We start from the raw sequence: 26,944 nt of genomic DNA on the forward strand, positions 1-26,944 counted from the left end.
ATACATATATATATGTATATATGTATATGTATACATATGTATATATATGTATATAGTACATATATGTACTATATACACTTACACTATATCGTAGTGCATAATCCAGGGAACAACTAGAATGTAAATAGAAGAAAGTAGTGTGAAGTGAGTTTGGAAAGACAGGTCGCACTGAGGGATTGGTTCCCCACATCTCAAAGACACATCCGGAGGGCCTAGGATAGAATTTTACAGTTGGAAGAGACAGCAGTGATTCCTATCTTAGTTCATTCCCTTTATTACCCATTTCCAGTGCTACACTTTGGTGGAGTTTGAACTAGAACTCAGACCCTCTGATTCTCAGCTCAATGTTATTATTAACCTAAAAACTTTCTGATTGTTGGATTGAACCAACTATCTAAAATCAATTAAATTTAAAAAATAATGACCCCATTTTCAAGAATGACTGAAGCTTTCATAAGTAAATGTTGATATTTTTATGGTGGAAAAACTCTTCGGGTTTCTTTTGATGGAAGCCTTTGCAGCAGAAAGAAACTGAATTGATTGCAGTATTGTTTCTTACTTACCCTGCCCATCTCTTTCTCTATTCTACATACTTCCTAGGTGGATAAAATTGTGGAACAGCTGCAACAATTAATGCAAGTTTATGACCTGGCAGCTCTGCGAGATTATTGGAGCTACCTTGAGCGTCGACTCTTCAGCCGATTGGAGGACGTGTATCGGCCTGCTGTCAACAAACTAAAGACCAGCTTGTTCCGTTTTTATCTCATCTATACCATTCAGGTGCCTAGGGGTTGGGGGCTTTGCCTGAAGCAAGTTCAATTTCTTGCACTTAAAGAGGAAACATTTTGATCAGAAAAAGATTTTAAGTGAACCACAAAAGAGGACCCTGAAAGTGGGTATGAGGCAGGCCGTCTTGTTGTTCCTTAGTGTCATTGTAGCTTCTTAAAACTTCGGTCTGCCTTTCTGTTCCTATTTTTCCTTTTCCTTCAAGTTCACTTGGTTATAGAGATTTTCCTTGACCTGAGGAATAGATCCATTTTTACAAGAAAATTAGAAAGGAATTGCTTACAGGTTGTCATTTTCCATTCATTGCGTCTCTTTAAGCCACATTTGAAAACAGAAATGAGCTTGAGTTCTTTGCCTTTTTCCTTCATGATATCTGGAGGAATTATTGGGGTCTTGGTTAGTGAGAATTAGCATTGGATTGCTCTTTGATGTATTTTATACATTTGGTACAGAAGACTCTTAACTCCTGGACTCTCTTTTCTCTCTTTTGTGTCATTGGCAGACAAACAGAAATGATAAAGCTCAGGAGTTCTTTGTGAAGCAGGCCACCGAGCTCCAGAACCAAGCAGAGTGGAAGGATTGGTTCATCCTGCCTTTTCTCCCATCTCCAGATACCAACCCTACCTTTGCCACCTACTTCTCCAGGCAGTGGGCTGACACTTTCATTGTGTCCCTTCACAACTTCTTGAGTGTCCTGTTTCACTGCATGCATATCCTTTTACTTGATTGGAAGTGGACAATGGGGAGGACTTTTTGGAATGTTTGTTCTTATGGGCTCTCCTTGAGCTACTCTGGACAATTCCACTTATTACTGCAGCTGGTGATTTTATTTTCACAGTGCTTTTTTCATTTTAATATGTAAAATATTATAAGAAGTACATTGCATCATGTTTGAGAGGCAGCATACTGTAATGGAGAATAACGTGCTTGGAATCTGGGAGACCTTAGTTCAAGTGCCATCTCTGTCTCTTGATAGATGGGTGAGTTTGAGCCAGTAATTGGGATCCCTTTAAATCTCTAACAACTCTCAAAATTGAGTTATTTACTATCACAGATCTGAAAGTTCAGAGTGCTGATGAAATGCTTCTTAAAACTTGTCAGGAAGTAACTTGCAGGAAGGATTAGGGTGCTACTAGTGACAGTAGATCATGTTACCTGGAATCATATGTTTCTTCTGTCAGTCATGGAAACTAAAGTAGCCAAATAGAGAAAAAAATCAGAAACAACTACTACCAAGGGCACTTCATGTTCTCAGGGACAGCATTTAACTTATATGTGACAACCTAGAAATTTAGTTTATAATTGATTGAGAATTAGAATTTCTTCTCTGTTGGCTAATCTCAGTTTTTACTCTAATTCTGGCTGCAAATGGAATAAAAAATTTCAGATTCTTGGGAAGAAGAGAGAAATTACAGAAATATGATGAAAAGGCTTTGGGTTTTTTGTAGTTGACTCAGATGATAGAGCACTGGCCTTGGAATTAGGAGGGACGGGAATTTGAATCCGGCCTCAGATACTTGCCACTTACTTGCTATGTGACCTTGGCCCAGTCACTTTACCCCATTGCCTCGCATCCAGGGCCACCTCCAGTCATCCTGATTCATATATGACCCCACTGGACCCAGATGGTTCTGGAGGAGAAAGTGAGGCTTGGTGACTCAGCACAGCCTCCCCCTCACTCAAATCCAACTCATGTGCTTGTCATGTCATCACTTCTTTAATGTCATGGTCTTTATCAGATGGTTATTTAGTTACTATTTGGTTAATTATTTTTTATTATCATAGGTGGTTGCCTGAGATCTAGTAAGCTTATGGATTTCATTCTCTTTTCTTTTACTTTGGAGTACTAGAGAGAAAAGAGGAGCTTCTCTTGCATTGGGATACCAGGTAAAATACTGATAAGTTCCTAGATAGCAAGTCTCCTTGTTGGGTACTGTCTGCCTTGGGGAGGAACCAGTTAACCAGTTTATTAGTTTTACTCTGATCTTTTGAGTGTTTCTTCCCTTCTTCTTACCCTCATTTCTGCAAGAGATCTTGGAGAGGAAGTATTGTTTACTTGAGTCAGAAACAGTTATAGCATGACCATTTGCCTCTCCAAGAGAATGCTTCTGTGTATTTGTCAGACTAGTTTGTTGATAGGGAATAAGAATCTGATACTTTAAATACAGGAAGCAGTTTTAGATGAAAATGTGGTGTTGGGAAAAGCTTTACTTTAACAATATAACAATAGGTGTTCATCGGTTCATAGAACTAGAACTGGGAGTGACTTCAGAAACCATCCGAGCTACCCCCCCCCCCCCCATTTAGTAAGTGAGGAAGCTAAGACCCAGGGTTAGTAATTCACTTGTCCAAGTATCTGAAGCAGGATTTGAACTCAAATCTTTTTGGTATCCTGTCTAGCACTTTAAACACTTTACCAAGTTACCTTAATGTTTTTTGATGCTTTTTTAAAAAAGCAATGCTTCTAGTTTCCAGTACTTTCATTTCTCTCTTCTACTCCAATCAGACCTTTCTTTACAACAGAGAAATATAGTTAAACAAAATAACTCAACAGGCTGGCACATCATTATGTCTGCCTTATTCCGCTGAGGATAGGGAAGTATCCCTCACCAATAGTTGGCTCACAGCATTCATGAGAGTTCTGCTGCCTTTATTTTTATTTGCCTGCTGTTGTCATTGTGTTCCTTCACATTATTGCCATCTGTTTTCTCCTGGTTCTGCCTGTTTAAACTTTGTTTTCTCTGTTTTACCTGAGGCTGTTGGGTGTCACACTATTAGTAAGAGATCAGAAATATGAATGCAGATGGACACATGGAAGATTGTGTAAGCTCAAGAACACTTTGTCATATGGTAATGCAAATCTTGCCCTGCACAGTAAGGCAGTCCTTTTTCGGGTTGGAAAGAGGGAAGCAAATGGATGATCCTTTTCCTCCATCTGATAGGTTTTCACATTTCTCAGCACATCAATTGGCCCCATGCCTGCTGAGTCACAAGACTCCCAAGATCTCATCCAGTCAGCTGTCTATTGTTCGTTGACTAAGGCCTAGCACTGTTAAAAAAAAATCAAATGCAAAATACAAAAATTTCTGTCATTCGATAGAAACTTTAAGTTTCACTTTCTAACATCTGTATTTGCTGTCCAGGCACACTTTTATATGCACCTAAACAGTGTTGTGATGGAAAGTAGGCCAGTTATGAAGTATTAATATTAATAATAACCTCTGACATTTAAACAGCATGCTCCATTATACACATGGCATTGTTATCTCATTTGATCTTTATCTGGTGAATTGTAGGGAGTACAAATATCCCCGTTTTGCAGATGAAGAAACTCAGACTCAGAGTAGTAATTTGTTCAAGGACAGGCAGCTAAAAAGTAGCAGAACTGGTATCGAGACCTAGTCTTTTAGTTCTAAGTCCAGGTTTCTTTGTACCTCACCAGAGTTCTCATAGTTTTATTAAACATTTGTAATGTGCTGTGAGGAAGCACTGGAATCGCTGGCAAACATTTTGCAGGTGGGCTTATTCTTTAACTTGGAGCACCAGTGCCAGTAATCCTGAACTTTGAGGCTGAGTGTCAAAGAACTTCTCAGGTACAAGAGGAAAATGAAATTCTGCGTCAGAAGGTTTGTTCTAATTTTTCTTCAGCCTTACTCATTTAGGAGCACTTCCTTCTGCTTTTTGGGCAAGAGATGAGTTAGCAGCAGTACCACAAAGTGGGGGTGGGGAAGAAAGGTCTCCTGGTCCATTGGCCTGGAGACTTGGCCTCATCAGTAGTTTGCAGAGCCTAAGAGACCATTTCAGTATTTTTGTTTTCTGGGTGCCATAAATTTGAATTGTTTTCAGCTATGGAAATGGTATCTGGGTGACTCTTTGACTTTCAATTTCCAGTATTCCATGAAATATTCAGAGTTGGATCCTATGTGTACCACAGCCTGAATAGTTTGAGGAGTTTTTCATGTCAGAAATGAGCAAGTTAGGGAAGTGACTGAAGGGAAGTTAGGGAAAAAGACTAAAGATAGGCTGTTTAACCCTGAGGTTTTAAAAATCTAGGTTTTTTGGGGAAACAAGAATTTTGTTCTAGTACATTAGGTGAAATAACTAAAAGAAACCATTTTAGTTTTCTAACTTAAAAACTTAGCACAAATCTTCCCATTTTCAGTGCTTATTTTTCCTAGACATAGAATGAAGAATGGGGTGGGCCTGTTTAGTGGAACAGAGAATAGATTGAAAAAATGAGAAAAAGCTAGTGAACAGTCATAGTTCTTGGCACTCATTGTTGTGTTACAGGTAAATCTTTCTTGTACATTAAAGAAATAGGAGAGGAAAAGTGTTTTTAGGATTGAATTGGCCAAGTTTATAGAGGAGAAAGAGGAGGTCTCTTGGTATCCAAGCAATGCCTATTACTGTTCCCAGGTGACATTTTGTATATATCTTCCATTTAGGTCTTAAAAACATAAATGTATTGAACTGTGGATAGTGAATCAAAAAAAGTGGACAGTGAACCTAAAAGTGAATAGTGAACCAAAAAAGAACTTGAATTGGGTGGAATACCACTCTATATATTGGAGCTTAAGTGTCTTTCTCAACTGAGATTTCGTCATTATTCCCCAAGGTCCATTGGTGAGAGTATTTATTCCCTTCCTTCTTGCAGATCCTATACCCTTTGAAGGAGATTCTTTTTGAGTTGCTGATGAGCCTCTTTAGTCTTACCTAGACTTCTTCTTGGGTGAGGGGCTGGTGTTTGAGAGGGGTCATACTTGAAGCCTGCTTTGATGTTAGGATCCCCAGGTTTGCTCTGTTGGCATAGCTTTTGAGGCTTGTCTCCATGCTGATTATAATAAGAACTGATTCATGAACGCTGTCTCTTATTCTCACTTTATAGTTGAGGAAGTCAAGGGGCAGAGAAGTGAGGTAACGTTTTTAAAGTGGCAGAACTAGGAAGGCTCTGAAGTGGGTTTGAACCCAGACTTTTAATACTCGAGAACCAATATTCTGACTACTTTGCCACCTCCTTAATGAACTTGAATGAAGACTGGTTCCAAATACTTAAAGGTTAAATTGTCAGTTGCAGAAGTTTTTAGATGGTCTTTCAGAGTGGTTTCATATTTCCAGTTTTGCTTTTTCCTTCAGTGGGAATATATTTACTATCTTCTTATCTTTCAAGTAGTTGCAGTTTTGGAGTTTCATGTTTTCTGTTTGTGATTTTTCCATATAGTAAGAGATATGATTATTGTATATGGGGAAAAAAATCCACTAATACCACAGAGTAATAGCAGATGTACTCATTGACAAGATGGTAGTTGATGTGGCTGACTTATTTTTTCAGCTTTCTTAGAGAAGATGTGGGCTTATGAGATAGATTTATAGACTTGATAAAGCTTGAAAGCATCAGAGACCTGAGGGAAGTCAGGTGAGAACCCCTTCTAACTCAGCCCCATCCCTACGTAGCTTTTTGCATTGCAAGCAGAAATCCATCGGATGAAGAAAGAAGAGCAGCAGCTTGAGGAGGAAGAGGCCGTGGTCCAACACAAACTCCCTCATTATGTGTCCAATATGGACCGCCTAGGAGACTCAGAACTGTGAGTTTAAGGGGAACTTATTCAATTGGGTCAATTAAGTAGTTCTCTGTGCTTTTTTTCCTACTTTTTACCCTATGGTGTTACTCAGTAAATCCTGTTTCATTATTCTACTCTAAATATTATCTTACTCTTTTGTGAGAACTATCCTAGAACATCTTTTTGACATGTTACCATCCTTCTTTCAAAGGTTAGCCTTTTGTCTTCTTAGTATTGCTCTCTAATGGAGGTTACCTGCCTGTGGTTCTGTGATGTTTTAGATGAGAAAATGAGGACACTTAAAGTGACTTTGAGAGATAGGAATCCAAGGTGTAGGGCCTTTATTGATGAACTTTCTTGGTTTCTTAACTCTGGAGCTCTGTAAGGTTAGAGAAGTTATATTCTCATTCCAGAGGAACAGCACCAAGAAAGATAACGGTTTGGAGTTTACCATACAGCTGGAGCCCTGATGTATCCCTAGTAGCTTTGTGGCCTTGCTGTGCCTTCCTTTTTTCAACTCTAAAACAACATTGTGTTTCTTTTTTGGCCAGTGTCATGGTGTGTAGCCAAAGAAGTGCTTCACTTTCCCATTCCCCCAAGATGGGCTTCTTCTCTGCCCTGTTGCCTCAGAGTAAGAAGAGTCCCTCCAGAGGATGTCCAACTCCTGGTCCACCTCAGGCACAGTCCTCCGTGAAAAAAGAGTTAGCTAACAATCAGGTGAGTGTCTCATTTCTGCTACATGTGCTCGTTTTCAGACTATTTCTGACATTTGACCAGGTATTGCAGAGGTACCTAATTAGTTTTTTATACTTTTCTTCATGTTCTACATGAAAATTTAGGTTTCTTTATCTTAAGGTTGTATCTTTTCTTTTTTCTTTTTCTTGTATCTTCCTTGATAATAGGACTGCAGGATAGAGATAAATAGAGGAGCCAGAGGAAAGGTATCATATTCCCTTCTCATCTCAAGTCTTTTTAATTCTGACAGTGAAATCAGAACTTTCCCATTGACTATTGGGTGACACTCTTCCCAAATTTTGACTAATCCTTGAGATTCACTGCTGCCTTTCAAGCTGGTTGAGATCAGCTCTAACTGTAGGATGCACAATAGTTTTTGAAACTTCCTTTCCCTTTCTAATATTATAGTGAGCAGCCTACAGTATTTGTGATTGAAGAGTGAATTTTAAAATCTGTAAAATTTTAAGACATGTAAAATCAAAATCTATAGGGAAATAAATGTTTCTTCATGGCAGGCCCTAGAACCAGAGTATTACTCCTTCAAACCAGCAAATATTTGCTGATTCTTCAAAGGATTTTCACCTTTTCAACTCCCCAGGAAGCTTGAAACATTCTTGCTTCCATTGCCAACTGCCATCTAATAATCAAAATGCCCTATTGAGATTCTCCCCCCGCCCAGGGAAAGACTGTCTGATATAGTGAAAGCTAATTAATTTTACTCAGATAAGTATTTCTTAAATTGTTATACATAAGCTTTTGATGGGATTGCTCAGTATTGCTCTTAGAGGCAGGTAAGAAAGGCAACTGGTTTAATCTGTTTCCTTTTTTCCCTTCATACACTCAACTATGGACCTTAACACAATGGCATATTGTAAATACTTCATAAGTATTAGTTGAATTGAATTCTTATCACAAGCACCAGTTAAAGACAATGGAGCATCTTGGGTAGTGTCCAAAGGTATTCAGGTATTTGGCCTCTTGGTCCTAGGGCCACCGCTATAAGCACATGTGGTTTCTGTTTTGTTCTAGTTCACTATTGGCAAATTGAAGTGAAAGCATCATCATCATCATCATGACTACTGTTTATTTAGCACTCTCTAAGTACCAAGCACTTTACAATTATTATTCCATTTGATCCACACAACTAGGTACTCTTTATTATCCTCAGTTTACAGATAAGGAAACTGAGGCAAACAGGGTTAAGTGACTTGCCCAGGGTCACACAGCCTGATGGCATCTGGCCCAGAGCTCTATCCACTGTTCTGCCTAGCTGTCCCTACATGTTAAGAATATGGTAAGAAGAGAGTTCTGGGATAGTGTGCCTCTACCATTTTGAATTAAACTACCATGGAAATGAGAAGTTGTAAACAATTTAGTAAAAAGGTGTTATTTTCCTCCTCATTGTGTCTCTGCAGCATTTGACCCTGATGTGAGCTTTTTCCTCCTTGTAGCTTTGCTTCTTTGCTTCTCTGTGTTGTCCTTTGTCTCTTGCTTCCTCTTAAAATCTTAAAATCTTCTTCTGTCTGCTTTCTTGACTCCTGTTATTTTCTTAAAATTCTGCCCTTCACATTTTCTCTCTTTGTTCAGGCTCTTGGTAAGCTTGCCTTTTGTCTTCAGCTCCCAAGTATCATTGGTTTATCAAAGTTCCAAATCACACTGTGGCTTCAAACCTGAGTGTGTCAGAAACCGAGAAATCAAAAGTTGCTTTGGGGAGATGAATGTTGTTTTGGGTATGCATAGTTTGAGATGTCAGAAGAACAATTCCAGTTGAAGGCAATTGTAATTTATAAATCTTTGTCTATACCAACACACAGACTCTCACACCCAGACATCCCCCCCCTTATACTTTATGATTCCATTAGTTCTCAATTCTTCTTTTGAGAACTGTGAACTATTTGTTCATATCCTTTGACCACTTATTTACTGATTTTTGTTCTTATAAATTTCTGTTAGTTGTTTATTATATACTAAATTATTATCTGAGAAATTGGATTTTTTACATTTGACTACTTAGATACATTTATTTTGTTTAAGCAGGATTTTTTTTAATTTCATGTAATCAAAATTATCTATTTTATCTTTTGTAATTTCCTTTCTCCTGTCTTTGATTAAGAATCCCCTTGCCATTGTCAGGAAATGGTTATGAACTTCTAATTTTTTTTATGGTATTTAATATTCAGGAATCCATTTTGAATCTGAAATTGGAATATGCTGTAAGGTATTAGTATGAGTATACTAGTAACCACACAGTTTTCCACTTTTCCTCATAGTTCTGATCCAGTGGGGAGTTCTTTCCTCAGTTGGGCAATCAGTAAACATTTATTATGTGCTTACTATGTACCAGTCCTGTACCAAGCACTAGGAATACACAAAGAGGCAAAAGACAGTCCCTGCCCTCGTGAAAGAGCTTACAAAATACAGACAAATATATATATAAAACAAGCTATCTACAGGATAAATAGGAAATGTTGAAAAGAGGAAATGCACTAGAATTAATAGGGGTTGGATCAGGTTTCCTGTAGAAAGTGGGATTTTATGGGGTGCTGGCCAGAGAAAATGTAGAGAACCGAGAACTGGAGTGTCATTGGTGTAATTTCCAGTTTGGGATTTATCAACCATTGGGTTATTGAGTTTCATTATTTCTGATTCTCTTTTGTCTATGCTGTTTCATTGATCTACTTGTTTAATCACTATCAAATGATTTTTTTCAACTCTTATTTTTCCAATTACATGTTATGAAAGTTTTTCAACATTCATCCACATGCATATTTTTAAGTTACAGAATTTTCTTCCACCCACCCTCCCTTCCTACCCCTTCCCCTCAGTGACAAATATTGTCAGGTGAATATCATACATACACAATCAATGGTTTTGATGACTATTGGTTTATTGTATAGAGTAGTATATCTTCTTTCTTCCAAAGTCACAACAATCATTGGAAAAATGATTGAAAGTACCACTTGCGAATCAAGGACAATCCCAAAAGACTTTTGATGGAAAATGCCATCTACATTCCGAGAAAAAAAACTATGGAGTCTGAATGCAGAGCACAGTATACTATGGCCACTTTTTAAAACTCCTTTTATGTTTCTTCTTTCTTTCTCAAGGTTTTTTTTTTTCTCTTTAGTTCTGATTTTTCTTTTACTACATGACTAATATGGAAATATGCAAAGCATGATTGTACATGTACAGCCTAAATCAAGTTACTCACTGCTGTGGGGAGTGGGGAGAGAAGGGAAGATGGTAGAAAAATGTGAAACTCATAATCTTACAAAAAGATGAATGTTAAAACTCTTTTCATGTAATTGGAAAAAATATCAAAAAATTATGTACCATTTGTATTCCTGGTCCTTTTAATTTCTTATTCATTATTTAAATTAATAGAATTTAGAGCTGGAAAATATATTAAAGATGACCTATAACCATCTTATTTTACAAAGGAGTAACCTTAGATCCAGAAAGATAAAATAATTTGGTCAAGGTTGCAAAAGTTCTAAATCCAGGTCTTCTCCCAAAGCATTGCTTTTCCCAATTTATCATGTCTTTTTAACTTTAAAGAAATACTTTTGATTTCTTCTGATTCAATTCTCATATATGGGTAGTATGTTTGAATGTTTGCAGATTCTTTGTCTTAGATATATAGCTAAGGAAATTAGCTTACTTATATTCCTGTTTGCCATTGCAGAAATCTTAAACTGACTAGAGTTCTTTAAGTAACCTAGAATTTCTCTTAAGAATTCTGGATATCATAATAATCATCATTTTAAAATGCCACAGTTTTTACTAATATCAACTTGCCCAATTATGTACACTTTGCAAAGACTATGGAGTGTGCTGTAACACTTTCCTTATTACATAATCTTTTGTGAGAGCTATTTAAAAAAAAAGTTTTTATTACCCTTATCATCTTCTAAGACAAATATTAGTAGACTAAGGTCATTATTCCTAATCTATAGATCTTGAAAACTGAGATAGAGATGTGGTGATATTCTTTTCATCATACATAATTACATTAAAAGTATAAATGGAAGTTTAAAAATTCAGATTCCCTGATTTGTGGAGCCACTGGATTACTGTTTGTCTGAAAGAGTGAAATTTAAATTTTCTGAAAAAAATAGACAAATAGTAAATGAGAACTGACAACTGATGACTCACTATTATAGCTCTTCTTTCTGTTCTTGCTTGCCTAAACTGATTGAATTTCCATTGTTCTGATTCTTGTCTTTGAGACCCTTAAAGGAAAAGAAGTCACAACAGGAGTCAAGGATGGAAAGAATATCTTTAGTGGCTTATCAACTGGAGAACCTGGCTTGTCACATCATCGGCAGAAGCGCTTACAGGATCATGGAAAGGAAAGAAGAGAGCTGTTGTCCAAATCAACTTTACAGGTATGACCCATTACTTCATAAGAGCCAATAATTATTCTTCTATATTCCTTTCTCATTTGTAAGAGTCAGAGCATTGACACACTTTTCCTTGCAGCTCAGGTTTTATTTGTTAATCCTATTCTGATTTATTAGTCTTACAGAAATATTTGTTTATTTCATTTTGTTTGTTGTGAATTGTTTTTGCTTAATTGATTCAAACTGAATTTTGTTTGGCAGTTCTTCAATTTTTTTTTTTGCCTTCTCTTTCCTCCCTATCCCTATCTCTCCTTTTTTTTTTGACTTGGTTCTTTTCTATGCTACATATTATATAAAGATTATGATTGGGGGCGGCTAGGTGGTGCAGTGGCTAGAGCACCGGCCCTAGAGTCAGGAGTACCTGAGTTCAAATCCAGCCTCAGATACTTAGTAATTACCTAGCCATGTAGCCTTGGGCAATCCACTTAACCCCCATTACCTTGCAAAAAAAAAAAAAGATTATGATTACCAGCTATCATATATAATATTTTTGCACAGGTTCATTTGTACAGAACTTAGTAAGGACTGTCCACATACTTAAGTTGATTCATAAGATTTCTAGCAGCTTTACCTATTATGTGTAAGGTCTGTACTTTTCAACAATAAAAACTTGAGATCTTTGTTGTGAAAAGCATAAGGATAGGTTTCTACATGTTTGCAAAGAGATGGTTGAGGAGATCACAAAGGACAAATGGCACTATGTTTAATTTAATGTTATAGTGATATATTACTGTTGGATGAGGAAGAATAATTGATTTGGGGAAGTAGATCCATGTCACCAGCCATACAGAGGCTTGCCCAAAATGATCCATCTTCCTGAGGATAGAAATGACCCCAGGCCTAAAGGAGGCGGGAATAGCCTTAGAAACCAAACTTTGAACTCCCCTCTACCTGAGGTTTCTTTAAAGATACCCCTTTTAAGCTGTTGAAGGTGTGTTTGTCTATAAATATCATCCTTCTTGCTCTCAGAGGGTGTTTCCTTTACACCTTAATTAGGGTAGCTCTGAAAAGAGCTTTTGAATTTCCAGGGAAGACTGGAAGTTTATCCCAGCCAGTTTGAACTGTAGACTATAGAGTGCATGGAGCAGAGTAATGTGCAGTAAGGCTGGAAAGGCAGGGAGAGTTCAGGTTGTGAAGAGCTACAAATAGAGGAGTTGAATATAGAGTATAGATCTCCTTTATATCCTAGTCATTCCATTTGCTTGAGACAGTGTCCAGAGAAGAAAACAGAAGTTAGTGGCCCAGAGACAGAGCCTTCCTCAGAGCTCCATATCGAGCAAGCAGACCTGAGTACTCGAACTTCTGGAACTGCCCTGGAAGGGAGCAGCTTCCAACCTGAGCAGCCTTTCATTGTATTGAGCCAAGAGGAATATGGAGAACATCATTCTTCCATCATGCATTGCAGGTGAGTAATAGGGCAATGAACAGTTTAGAAGCAGCAGTGATTAAATGCCAGCCCATGTCTAGATAGTCTTTAATCCTCCAGTTGAAACTTTCAATCTTGTGCCTTCAAGGTAGCTAATGGAAGCTATTACCTGGCATTGCAGGGAAGGATGCAAGGACTGGCAGTGAGAAAGGGAAGGTTTTTAGAGGGGAGCTATGATATTATATCCCCAAGATTTTAGGAAAAAAAGAGTCACCTAGGAATCCAGTATTTTCCAGTTTCTGCTGTCTGGAGCCAAGCATGTTAATGGTATCATGTGGTTATTTCCTCCTTATCTTCTCTTTAGCCTAGAAGGGTCCCAGTGAAATGAACCCTCCATTGCTTTCTAAAGAATATTGGTAGTAAGCATAGGAACAACTTTTCACTCTTTTCATTTATGATAAGAGCTCAGGGAGAAGCTGTGATTAGTCAATTAAGGATTTTAGTAGGATTTAGGAATTCTTAGCTTCTTAAAATTTAGGATTTTCTTTATGCTGGATTCTTAAATTTAGATAATTTAAGTTACTACATTATTGATTAGATTAAGGATTTTTGAATTTTATCTTCCAGTATTACTCCCCAGCAAACAGGAAATCTAAACTTTGACAAGGAGAATTGAAAGATCAAGGAAAGAGGATCCTGAAAATTAAACAAAATCTTTTTCTCTTATAGAGTGGATTGCTCTGGGAGAAGGGTTGCTAGCTTAGATGTGGATGGAGTCATCAAGGTGTGGTCATTCAATCCCATCATGCAGACCAAAGCTTCTTCTATTTCCAAGTCACCACTTCTTTCTTTAGAATGGGCCACCAAGCGGGACAGACTGGTGAGTAATCTCATTACCTAAATTGCCCATTTTGCCAGTCTTTGAGTTTTCAAAGCCTTTGTGTAGAACTCTTTAAAGTTTATCTTCCTCCTACCTGCTAACCACTTAACCATGTAGCTCAAACTGCTCTTGTACCTTTAGAGATCTAGGTATTACTACCATGATGAGAAACAGTCAACAATTCTTTTACATCTCCCTCAAAGGGAGATTTAAGTCCCATCTGTCTGGAATTTTGTGCATCACTATTGTGTTTCTGTTGCATGTGCAAGTAGGTGGTATGGCTATACCAAAGCTTGTGTCACTAAAAATTGTAATCGGAGCATATTGGAATTTTAAGAACAGTCCTCATGGTGGCAAGTTTCTATAATAACCCTTTCTGCTAGGGAGGCTGAGGCAAGCAGATTGGGAATCTGCACTGAGTTTGATATCAATGCAGTGAACTCCTAGGAGTAGAGGACCCCCAGACTGCCTGTGGTGGGATCACCTAGGGCAGCTGGGGGATCAGGCTTTCTTGGACAAGGTGGAGAGGTCCTGTCTTTCAAGCAAAACCCTAGTCCTCCCATATGAAACTTTTCTATAGTGTCTATAGTATAAGACTTACTTCCACATTTTCTATACTGTTTATTCTTTCCTTGCTTTCAGTTCATCAGAAATAGGCTTTTTAAATAGGCCTCCTTTTGATTGCTAAAACTAAAGAAAATAACTTTAGTTTGGTGTGTTACATTAAGTCCCATTTTATAGTTTCCATGATTATAATTGTCTCTCAGATTGACATTAGTTAACTCTTTATTTTGAAGTTTGTTCATGAGGCAGGATTCCTAGATAGTGAATATGGAATTACCTTTTTCATTTTTGCCTTTTTGATTGGACCATATCATACAGCCAAACATATTCACTGAAAATACTTAACAAGGCAAGTTGGGCTACATTGTTGTAAAACAATATCAGATGACAACCCTAAACCATCAATTTAGATGTTTAGAAATATTTTTCAGTGTTGTGTTTGCTATCTAGATTATATTCTTCTTGAGGTATGGGATTGGGCCTTCTATTTCTTTGCTGTTTCTTTTAGAATGCTGCTTTAAGAGCTATTCCCAGGTTATAATTTAGGGAAATGGTGTTTGACCCTCAGTTTTGGGAATCTGGTGTCAGAAGCAATGGATTTTCAAGGGAAAAATAGCCCAATCATGGGCAGCTAGATGACACAGAAGATAAAGCACCAGGCTTGGAGTCAGCAAGACTCATCATTCTGAGTTCAAATCTGTCTTCAGACACTAGCTGTGTGACCCTGGACAAGTCATTTCACCCTAATGGGGTCATGAAGAGTTGGACACCACTGAAAAATGACTGAACAAGTCCACCAATCTGGACAGTGAATTAAAAAGCCAAAGCATTTATAGATATTCAGTTAACCTCTAAATTCAGGAGATAAATGGGTAGATAAAAAAAAAGATTCCTCCCTTCTTGAGTTCAGATCTGGCCTGAGACACTTAGTGTGTGACCCTGGGAAAGTGACTTACCAGCTAGCCATTCCAGTATCCTTGCCAAGAAAACCCCACAGGAAATATGAGCGTGATATGGTCCGTGGTATCACAAAGAGTTGGACACAGCTGAACAACAGTCCTGCTGCCTTCATGCCTTCTAGTCCCTTGCTAGGTTGATTTTTTATTTCACTTACCTAGAAATGCTGGGCTAGTGTGGAAGCCATCCTGAAGCCTGAGGTCCATAGATGATCTTGGAAAGGCCATAACAACATTAAGCAGATGTCACTTTGTTCTTTGTCTTCTCACTCTTCCACTTTTGTCTCGCCAGCTTTTACTGGGCAGTGGAGCAGGGACTGTGCGTCTTTATGATACCGAAGCTAAGAAGAATCTCTGTGAAATCAGTATCGATGACGATATGCCTCGGTGAGTAGAGAACAGCCTCCTTCCTCATTCATGTGTTTAGAGGAAAATGTTCATTTATTTTGCCATCACCTTGATTTCTTAATATATCCTACACCACCATGTTCCCTTGTAAAATAATAAAAAGATACAATTCAACAAAACTAACCTGCAAATTAACGTTCTGACAGGTTGTGAAATGTTCCACACCAGAAGTCTTCTACATTTTCAATGAAGGAAGGGAAGCATAGTTTCTCATCTCTTCTGTGAGAATAAGCTTGCTATTTAATAATTATTGCATTCAGTGTATGTGTATGAATGAGGGAAGGGGGTGTTTTTCATTTATGTTGCATACATTGTTGCATGTATTGTTTTCCTAGTTCGGGTGACTTCATTCTGCATCTGTTGACATAGTCTTTCCCATGTTTTCCCCTGCAATCTATTCCAGTTCTGGACAATTCTAATTGTTAGGAAGTCTTTCCATAAGGTAACCAAAAATCCCCTTTTTTGTAGATCTCCCTTCTTTGAAAGAGCAGCCTCTGAGTCTAATCTCTCTTCCACATGATGGCTCTTCAAATATTTAAAGGGCATGCCATCCCAGATCTTTTTCTGTGATTTTCTTTATTTCTAATTTTTTCGCTATCACAGAGTGCTGCTATATTTTGGTGTATCTAGTACCTGTATTTCTCTTTTGACCTTCTTTCCCCTATTCATTTTTATTTTTATTTTTATTTATTTATTTATTTTAGGTTTTTGCAAGGCAAATGGGGTTAAGTGGCTTGCCCAAGGCCACACAGCTAGGTAATTATTAAGTGTCTGAGACCGGATTTGAACCCAGGTGCTCCTGACTCCAAGGCTGGTGCTTTATCCACTACGCCACCTAGCCGCCCCCCCCATTCATTTTTAAAAAAATTATTCATACCTTTTGTTTTTATATTTTCCAGTGCATCCAACCCTTTACAAAAATCCATCCTTTTTAGCAAAGAAAAAAAGGAGCACAACAGTTTGGCAGATCTCACCAAAATGAGTAGCATTTGTAGATTCCACATCCTCAGTCCCCTCTCTCCACAGAGAATTGTAGGAAGTACTTTCTTATATCTTTTCTTAAGGACTAAATTGGTCACTGTAACTTGACAGGAACCAGCTTTGATTATTTTGCTAGTTCCTTCCATTATAATTGTCATTGTTTGTGTTGTAGTTTGGTTTTGCTTTAGTTCATATTCTTCCTATATTTCCTCTATTCATAATCAGTATTTCTTATAGTGTTATAGTGCTCCATTACATTTATGTATAACAACTTGTTAGGCTAGCCCCCCAATAAGGGAGCATATATTTTGTTTCCAGTTTTTTTCCTATTAATGCTTTTTATCATTGACCTTTAAAAAAATTTTTGTTTTTAATTATGCTTTATTTCTTTAATCAATAAAATTATCTGCCTTTTCACTCTCCCTCTCCCTTCCATCGCCACTCCAGCCATCTAGAATAGTTAAAGAAAAGCAGTCTCTGTTCTAAGTATGTATAGTCAGGCAAAACAAATTTCTACATTACCCCTAACTTTAAAAAAAATGTCCTTTTGGACCCTGAGATTTCCTTTCTATTAGGAGGCAAATAGCAGAATTCCTAATTCTAAGTTGTTTATCTTTACCATGTTATTGTTATTGTATAAATTATTCTCTTGATTCTGTTTACTTCACTCTTTCATTATTTCTTTTTTTTTAAATTTTATTTATTTAAAGCAATGGGATTAAGTGACTTGCCCAAGGTCACACAGCTAGGCAATTATTAAGTATCTGTGGCTGAATTTGAACTCAGGTCCTCTTGACTCCAGGGCCTGTCCTCTATCCACTGTGCCACCTAGCTTTCCCTGTCATTATTTCTTAAAATACAATAATAATCTGTTACTTTATATAGTATAACTTGTAGGCATTCTCCTCTATTTACTGTTAAGGAAATCATGTAGGACTCAGGTCTTCATACTGTAGGTATCACTTTCCACTCATAGCATCTAATCTGGGTTTCTAGGCTCTGGCCTTCTTAGAAGCAGGTGACTTATAGACTCTCACAATTGGAAGAGACCCCAAAGATGATCAAGTTCCACCCTTTTGTTTATAAGCATCCTAACAGGTGGTTATCTGGTTTCTATTTGGAGTTATTCCATGATTGAGAGTTCATGAAACCCCCAAGGGCAATCTATCCCAGTTCTGGACAACTCTAATTATTAGTAATTTGTACCCATTTGTTTCTCTATAGTACCTTTAGCTAATATTCATTGTATTTTTTCAGTTCCCTGAACCATCTTGATGACTTTTTTTTTTCCTGGATATGTTCTAGCTTATTTGTGTCACTTCTAAAAGGTGGTTCCTGGTATTACAATACTCCAGGTGTGGTCTGCCCAGAGAGCAATATAGTGGGACTCTCATTTCTCTTGTTTTAGATACTCTTTTATTATTAATATAACCTAAAATGAAATAAGCTTTCCTGGTTGCCACATTGCATTGTTGACTCATTTTTGAGATTTTACTTTAGTAAATCTCCTTGACTTCTTTGTATATGAACTGCTTTCAAGCTTTATCTTCTCTCTATTGTTCTTGTGTAGTTGTTTTAAATCCTAGCTCAGCACTTTATATTGAGTTTGTTATATTCAGCCTATTTTTTTTTAGCTTGTCAGGATCTTTTGAATTTTGTTTTTGTTACCTAATTTATTAATTTCCTCCCAACTTTATATGATTTATGTCATTTTGATCCTTGATCTGAATGAAATAGAACCAAAGTCCTCTTCTTGGGGTCATTTTACTGATAAGTAAATAATTTCTGAACTTACCCATCTAAAATGTTTAGTCTATCCCTCTTGTCTTATATATAAGAATACTCTGAGAGACTTTGTTGTATGCCTTGCTAAAATCCATCATTTCTAGAATCTTCTAGTCTAATGACACTGAAAAAGTATCTGGCTTAGTAATCACCACCTCTTGATAACAATCTATAGTCAAAGCAAAATCTTATAAAATCTTAGCAGTTAATTTAATATAATCAAATGAATTAACAGCCTTCATACATAAAATGAATTTGCTCTATGTCCCTTTATATATATCTCTGAAATTCTGCCTTTTGAACTTATAATATTCTATTACATGACTATACTATAATTTTTCTAGCCATTCACCCAAATGTTGTTTGTGAAAAGTACTTCCAAATGTCTCATATTACAGACGATTCACTTATTTTTTTGTACAGTTAGTTTTCTTTTTACCTTTTAATGAATTTTTAGGATTAAGTTTAAATAGTTGAATTGCTGGGTCAAAAGGTATGATCTTTTTTGTTCTTCATAATCTATCTCTTTTTATAAAAACTCACAAGTCTTTAATAACCTCACCTGTAACTTTATAAAATCCATTTTATTTCCCTTTTTTGAAAATTGTAACATTTTACTATTACTGTGCCTTTCCTGTTTGCCAAAATATATGTCAAAAGTAGTGATTTACATCAAAAAATGGGAAAAGTCCCACATGTTCTAAAATATTCATAGCAGCTCTTTTTGTAGTGGCAAAGAATTGGAAATTGAGGGGATTCCCATCAATTGGGGAATGGTTGAACAAGTTATGGTATTATGAATATTATGGAATACTACTGTTCCATAAGAAACTATGAATGGTTGAACTCTAAAGAAGCATGGAATGAATTACTGGATCTGATGCTGAGCAAAGGGAACAGAACCAAAAGAACAATGTACACATTAATAACAACATTGTGAGTTGATCCACCTTGATGGATGCAGCTCCTCTCTGCAGTTCAGAGACCTAGGACAACCCCAGGAGACTGGCTATGTATAGTGGTACTCACATCCAGAGGAAGAAAAACAAAACAAAACCAAAAACCACTTCAGGATCTGAATGAACCCTGCATTCACTTTTTAAAAATTTCTCTTATGTATTTCTTTCCTATTTCATGATTTTCTTTGATTTCCCTTAATCCTAATTCCTCATACTGAAAATGACTAATCTGTAAACATGTAAAACACAAATGTGTGTGTACAATATTCACCTGACTATTTACTGCTAAGGGGAGAGGGGTGGGAAGGGAGGGTGGAAGGAAGGAAGGAAATTATGTAACTTAAAAATATGCATATGCATGTTGGATGAATATTGAAAAGCTTTCATAACATGTAATTGGAAAAATAAAATATCAATTGAAAAGCAAAACAAAAAAGTAATGATTTAGTAATCATATTTGCAAATTCAGTCTACTGAGATTAGGTCATATTTGGTCAGATGACTTTAACTTATTTAGAGTAATTTCAGTTCTAAGGGTTCAATTTTGTGAATCATTTTTTCCTACTTTTCCCAGTATCCTTTTCTTTGATTTTTAACTCTTCTTCTGTTCTTTCCATTGTTGTTTATTGTCCTGGACTCTTATCATCGTTGAACTTCCTCAATCCACTGAAAAGTGTTTTTAAAAGTCTCTTTTTATTGTCGTTATTTATTTATTTTTTTTTAGATTTTTCAAGGCAATGGGGTTAAGTGGCTTGCCCAGGGCCACATGGCTAGGTAATTATTAAGTGTCTGAGGTCAGATTTGAACTCAGGTACTCCTGACTCTGAGGCTGATGTTCTATCCATTGCACCACCTAGCCACTCCTGTCATTATCATTTTTCATGAACCTCAGCTCATATTGGCTTTGGTATTGGTTTCTGCTGCTATTCTCATCAGATATTCTAACTTTTTTTTTTCAAATATCTGCTCTTTACTCTTTTATGGTATAAGTATCAGTGAACTCCTTGCTCATCCATATTGATCTTCTATCTAGATGTCTCTTCTTTTTCCTTATCCTTTCTTTTTTTATCCTTTCCTTATATATTTCCTTATTATTCAGTGTCATTATTCAGTCTCCCTCTTTCAAGTTGATTTTCCTTTTAGAATCTCTGAACTTGGAATCTTTCCACTCTCTGAATTCTTTGAAATCTGTTATTTTAAAATTCAAGTTGCAAATCAAACTGTACCAGCATTTCCTTCCTTAATTCATAATGTGTAAGGTGACATGATCTTTGCTATCATGTATGCTTCCTGTTATTTCAGTATCACTAAATAATTTTTTTTCTTATTAATCATGGTCAGATTTAGAATAATGGTGTCCTGGATTATTTTCTCTTCCTTTTGAAAGATCTTTTGTGGTTGAGGAATCTGACTGAGCTTCTTATTCATTGTAGGATCCTGTCACTTGCCTGTAGCCCCAGTGGGACCTCCTTTGTCTGCTCAGCTGCAGCCCCTAGCCTCATCTCACAGATGGACTACACAACCTTAGACAGTGGCATCAAAGGCACGAACCATGTTCCTGGCAAGCTCTTGCTGTGGGACACTAAAACCATGAAGCAGCAGGTACATACATGGCTCCTTCCCCAGGTGTCTCAGCTGCTCCTGGCAGCCTCTCAGTGATGTCTCCTGCCAGGCCAGGACCCCAGGTGGGGAGTTAGTGGCCTCAATGGTAGTAAGAGTAGCAGTGCTATTCCTTATGATAACTAGCCAGGTTGCCTTATTTAGATGCAAGTTATTATATTCCCAAACAGAAACAAACAGCTGATTTCATATTGATTTAATATTTGCTAATGTGCTTAAATTGTGAAAGAATTTTGGGGTGGGGTGACAGTGTGAGTCAATATTAAAGTGTAGCTTGAGGTCAGACTTGCTGTAACATCATGCATTTAGAAGCCAGCCATAAACTGGGAAGTACAAACAAACAGGATTACTGGATGTAGAATTGTGTTTAAATTAAATCGGAACTAATTAATAGTAGTAAGAAGTGAAAGGGAATTTTGCTGGAAGTGCACAGAAGAATTATAAAATTATAGGAGCCCAGGGCCTAGATAAAAAGGGACAAAGCATCCCTATACTTAATGTTCCCTATTGACTTCATTCTATAACAGTCCACTACAGCAGTTTGTATTCATAAAATGGTGATTGAATCAAGAAAAGTTTAAATGAACTTTAGTGTAATCTGTTTAAAGCAAAGAGACCAATTCATTCAAGAAAGACTTTTGGAGCTTAAAGGGGGCAAATTTAGTGATTGGAAAATTCACTTATTTGGCTCATCCCATTTTCTTGACTTCACTAGATAAATGAGACTAAGCAATCTCTAGTTTTAAAATGACTTGTTTTCTGGATGTTCATTTGTAAACTAGTTTGGAAATTTGAAAATGCTTTCTCAAAGAACAAACATTATAAATTGCTTAAGTTCACAGACTAGCCCACAAAATCTTGGTAATTGAAAAAATGTAAAATGAAATTTTTACTGAAAATAATAAAAAATAACATTCTTGCAGATGTAAGGCATTTTAGGTACCTTTGGGTCTAAATGACTTTTATGAATTGATCTGGGAACTTTTAACCATTTATGATGTTATTCCTTTCAGAAAATGTGTTTTGTGCTTCACAGTAAGGAGGAAATACAGGAATTTTGATAACATACTCTTGCTCTACTCTGACAAGAATGTCACACAGTTGGTGTTAGTGTGTTTGAAAAAATCATGAGTTGTGAAATGCCTTTATTGAAATATGCTGTGACAAAAGGTGTCAGATAAATTAATAATTTTCTAATTAAGTCCTTTTGGGAATCTGATTTTATCTTAAGTGAGTGTCTTAACTCTCCCTGTTTTGACTCTGATGCTTACCCAAGGTCCTACAGTTGGGAAGCAAAAAAGTAAGATTACTTTCTCCCCTTTATTTTGTAAGAAAACTCACTATTACAGTCATAGAATTCTCTAGAATGTAGCATTCAGAAAATAGAAAAGTAAATTACTAGTATATAATTTTCTTCTCCAGGAGATTTTAAGACATAGAATTTTATTTAAAACACCAACCTTATAAGGCAAGAATCTTTACTGAATCTTTACTTAGAAGGCAAGAATCTTTAATCTTTGTTTTTGTATCCCTATTTTCTTGAACATAGTAAATAACTTTTAAAAATACTCATTGAGCTGTCTAGAATATTTACCTCTCATCCATGTCTCTTGGTTTCTCTGGTTTCTTTCAAGTCTAAACTCAGGCCCTACCTTTTTTTTTTTTTCAAGGCCATGGGGTTAAGTGGCTTGCCCAAGGCCACACAGCTAGGTAATTATTAAGGGTCTGAGGCTGGATTTGAACTCAGGTACTCCTGACTCCAAGGCTGGTGCTCTATCCACTGTGCCACCTAGCCACCCCCAGGCCCTACCTTTTGCTGGAGATTTCTCTGTCTCTCTCTCTTCCTCGCCTCCCCCTCCAGTATCTCTCTCCTTCCCTTTTTTCTCTTCTTCCTGGCTGCTAGTGCCTTCTCCTTTCAGATTATTTTGTAGATAGCTTGCATATACTTAGTTATTTTCATGCTGTCTCACCCATTCAAATAGAAGTTTTGTTTTTGCCTTTCTCTCCCTTAGTGCTTAGCACAGGGGAGAGTGGGTCCTTAGGAAATGCTGGTCACCTTTCTCTGACACTGACTGCCTCTGTAGTCACTGGTGTATCAGTTAATTTCTATGGGTCGTTGGCAGCACTGGAAGACTATCAGTTGCAAAAGAATTGCTGATTTGCCTTGGTAGGGGGAATTTCTTTTACTAGGGAAATCCCAGGTTAAGACAAAAAATAAGTTCAGTATGTTATTACTTCCATACCTACTTCAGCTATTATATGAAAAGCTCTTTTCAAGCCTTAAAGCTCATTGTGAGTAACTATTAATAATAAGATCAAGTCTGGAATGTTGTTAGCCTTATTTTTAGAGACATTATCATAACTATCATCATCACCATCACCATCACCCAAGCATGGACTGGCTTGTTTTGGAAAGGACAAAATTAATTTGGAGTCAGAGGATTGTGGTTTGATTCCTGAATCTGTTACAGCTTATAACATATGTTAGACAGGTCACTTAATCTTTGAGGGCCATAATTTCCTTAAAGGTAAAATTAAAGAGGTTAGCTTCTATGATCTCTTAAGATCCCTTTTTAGCTCCAAATCTACAGTTCTGTGCGCCTTACCTTTTGTTAATGTGCTGTAACAAAAGTCTGAGCATCTCAAGAAACACGTAGTCATTGCAGGACAGAAATTGGTTGCAGTAAATTCACATTCAGTATTTTTTTGGCCAGTGCAGAGATCCCCAATGCTGAGAGGGAGCCCCAAGCCACCTAATAGGGCCTCACTCAGCAGCACGTGGACACCTACTGATAGCTCTTTCTTATAGCTCCAGTTCTCCTTGGATCCAGACCCCATTGCTATTAATTGTACAGCTTTCAATCACAATGGGAACCTGCTGGTCACAGGAGCAGCTGATGGCGTCATTCGGCTCTTTGGTGAGTAGTGCTCTTCAAGGAGATTCATGTCTTGATTACCTCAGAGCAGTGACTTGGACTCTGGGTCTGTATACATGGAAACACAATCAAGCCTGAATCTGTGGGGCTGGAGTAAGATCCTGGGTGCTTTTGCATAGTAGCTTATCATTAATCATGGTCAATATCTGTGCGAACTGTGTCAGGGGAGGAGTGGAGAGGTATTGGGTATCATTGCTTCTTCCATCCGGGCTGCTCATGGATTTCTGCTCATGGATTGCCATGGGTGTTAGCTGACGCGTGATCCAGTGAGATCGACGTTGAGGAAGTTCACTAGCTTTCATCTCTTTGTAAGTTTATCCTACATAGTAGAAGAGAAGGCAAAGTACAAGGGAAGGTGTAAGTCCATCTTTGGTGGCTCTTTGTTTCTTTGTATTTTTGACAGTTTTCATAGCTTCATGAGGCTGTTTTGTTTGAATCATGAGTTTCCAGCTTCTTCCATTCAGGAAGGGTATCAGACTATCACTGATTAATAACAAAGTACCTGTTCGTTAGATTTGGAGGGAGAAGTCTTGGTTTTGAATCCTAACATGAGTGTGATTTATGTGACAATAGGAGGGGATTGTTGACTTTTAGAATCGCTTCCAGTTTAATATTCTTTGTTCAAGCAGACAGTGGAGCAGAACTATTGAGTAGCAAGCTCTTCACGCTTTGTATTGGGAAGGAGGTTCTCTGAAGTGATGAATTGATTTATTGAATTTGAACTAAAGAGTTATAAAATATAAACAATAATAAGTTATATATTTTTATATAATATATAATAGGAATAAGTTAATAATAATGGTGGCTTGGTGGGACCATTGAATATAAGGGGCAGTTCTGAATATTGTTTTTTCAGATATGCAGCAACATGAGTGTGCCATGAGCTGGAAAGCCCACAGTGGGGAAGTCTATTCTGTGGAATTTAGTTACGATGAGAACACTGTGTACAGCATTGGAGAGGATGGGAAGGTAGGTTGAATCTTGGGTTGAGTGTGTGGGGATTTGAAGAACCCCATAGGTAAAACCTGCTTGTCTTGAAATGCATTGGAGATGATGATATTTATGGCCCTGGATAATTTTAGTGTCAGGAATTTTCCCTCTTCAGTTGCATGGGTTCTCTTGGATTCTAAGGATAAACATTTCTTTTCTTTCTATTTTGCTTCTCTCCATTTCAGTAGGAAGTAGACCATGTCACAGCAGGTGACAGGCATGGGATCTGATAGGACTTGAGGGGCTGCAGCTTAACTGTAAAACATAATAGCTCTTTCGGGGTATTTTTTTTTTCCCACTATGTCCTTCTTATCTTTCTCCTGCTCCCTTCCAGAGAACCCTATTTTTTTTTTTAAGGTTTTTGCAAGGCAAATGGGGTTAAGTGGCTTGCCCAAGGCCACACAGCTAGGTAATTATTAAGTGTCTGAGGCTGGATTTGAACTCAGGTACTCCTGACTCCAGGGCCGATTCTATCTACTGCATCACCTAGCCGCCCCCGAGAACCTCTACCTTTTAATGAGGAATTTAAAAAAAAAGGGGGGGAGTCAGTAAAGCTATCTAATGAAATTGAAAACATCTGACATATGCTGTGATCCTCACCCACTGATCCTCACCCATTATCCCCCACCTCTCTCTAGAGTTGTCAAGGGAGCTGTTTTCTCATATCTTCTTCAGGACCAATCCTAGTTGTGATACCTGGTTTGGTTGTTTTGTTGTTCTTTCCATGCTTATTGTCACCATTAGTATCCTGCTTCATATTATGACTAGATGCTTTTTAATCAGCTTTTTTTCTTCTTCTGTTGAAATTCCAGTTTATTCAATGGAACATCCACAAGAGTGGCCAGAAAGTGTCTGATTATTCCCTCCCCATGGATGCCACAGGTCCCTTTGTGTTGTCAGGTTATAGTGGATACAAGCAAGTCCAAATTCCACGTGGTCGTCTCTTTGCTTTTGATTCTGAGGGAAATTACATGCTGACTTGTTCTGCCACAGGAGGCATCATCTATAAGGTAACAAGGTTGAAGTAGTAATCCTTTGTGTTTTTCTTGAAGGTCTCAAAGTACCTTCTGGCTCTAAATCTATGATCTTATGGATGCTTTTATCTAGATTTCTGCATCATTTGTCTTCCTTAATGCCTGATGCTCTGGGGTTTTTCTTTGTATAGGAACCATCTGCCCAGTTACTTGATTTGTCTGGGATTGTGAGAAAGAGACAGCATCATGTGGTGGAAAGAGCTTTGGGTTAATGTTCATCACTAACCAACAACTGCTTAAATTTGGACAAAGGACTGTTAACAGGGGAAAAAAATGAAAGTATTTGGAGAAAAGTATGTTGGAATCAAAATCCTAGACGAAATGAAAGATATATTACTTTCATAAATCAGTCTGGTATAGACTCATTAATAACATAGACCCTATAAAAACATGACTTGTACAAAAATGTTCATAGCAGCCCTGTTTGTGGTGGCAAAGAATTGGAAATCAAGTAAATTTCCTTCAGTTGGGGAATGGCTTAGCAAACTGTGGTATATGTATGGCATGGAATACTATTGTTCTATTAGAAACCAGGAAGGATGGGAATTCAGGGAAACATGGAGGGATTTGCATGAACTGATGTTGAGTGACATGAGCAGAACCAGAAAAACACTGTACACCTTAACAGCAACATGGGAGCAATGATCAACCTTGATGGATTCACTCATTTCATCAGTGCAACAATCAGGGACAATTTGGGGCTGTCTGCAATGGAGAATACCATCTGTATCCAGATAAAGAACTGTAGGGTTTGAACAAAGTCCAAGGACTATTTCCTTTAATTTAGGAAAAAAAAATCTGATATCTTATTGTCTGATCTTGTTATCTCTTATACTTCATGTTTCTTCCTTAAGGATAAGATTTCTCTCTCATCACACTCAATTTGGATCAATGTATAACATGGAAACAATGTAAATTGCCTTCTGTGGGGGGTGGGGGAGGGAAGTAAGATTAGGGGAAAAATTGTAAAACTTAAAATAAAA

The 26,944-nt window shown here is 37.3% G+C and overlaps 1 protein-coding gene across 2 annotated transcripts in view; it reads left to right on the top strand.

The window, feature by feature from the left end:
* Positions 1-26,944, top strand: part of WDR91 (WD repeat domain 91) — a 33,404-nt gene that overhangs the window by 1,413 nt on the left and 5,047 nt on the right. Inside the window, exons 2-14 of one of the 2 annotated variants that reach the window (XM_074193629.1) lie at positions 601-780; positions 1,289-1,495; positions 4,329-4,412; positions 6,238-6,368; positions 6,896-7,061; positions 11,309-11,467; positions 12,694-12,887; positions 13,578-13,728; positions 15,541-15,635; positions 20,815-20,983; positions 23,811-23,919; positions 24,794-24,906; positions 25,740-25,937. In XM_074193629.1, the coding sequence (XP_074049730.1) occupies positions 601-780; positions 1,289-1,495; positions 4,329-4,412; positions 6,238-6,368; positions 6,896-7,061; positions 11,309-11,467; positions 12,694-12,887; positions 13,578-13,728; positions 15,541-15,635; positions 20,815-20,983; positions 23,811-23,919; positions 24,794-24,906; positions 25,740-25,937 (1,956 nt within the window). Of the gene's footprint in view, positions 1-600; positions 781-1,288; positions 1,496-1,650; positions 4,413-6,237; positions 6,369-6,895; positions 7,062-11,308; positions 11,468-12,693; positions 12,888-13,577; positions 13,729-15,540; positions 15,636-20,814; positions 20,984-23,810; positions 23,920-24,793; positions 24,907-25,739; positions 25,938-26,944 lie in introns of those variants that run through there. The other variant, XM_074193630.1, reaches the window with a different exon arrangement.

The sequence above is a fragment of the Macrotis lagotis genome, chromosome 7, assembly GCF_037893015.1.
Source record: "Macrotis lagotis isolate mMagLag1 chromosome 7, bilby.v1.9.chrom.fasta, whole genome shotgun sequence".
Lineage (NCBI taxonomy): Eukaryota > Metazoa > Chordata > Mammalia > Peramelemorphia > Peramelidae > Macrotis > Macrotis lagotis.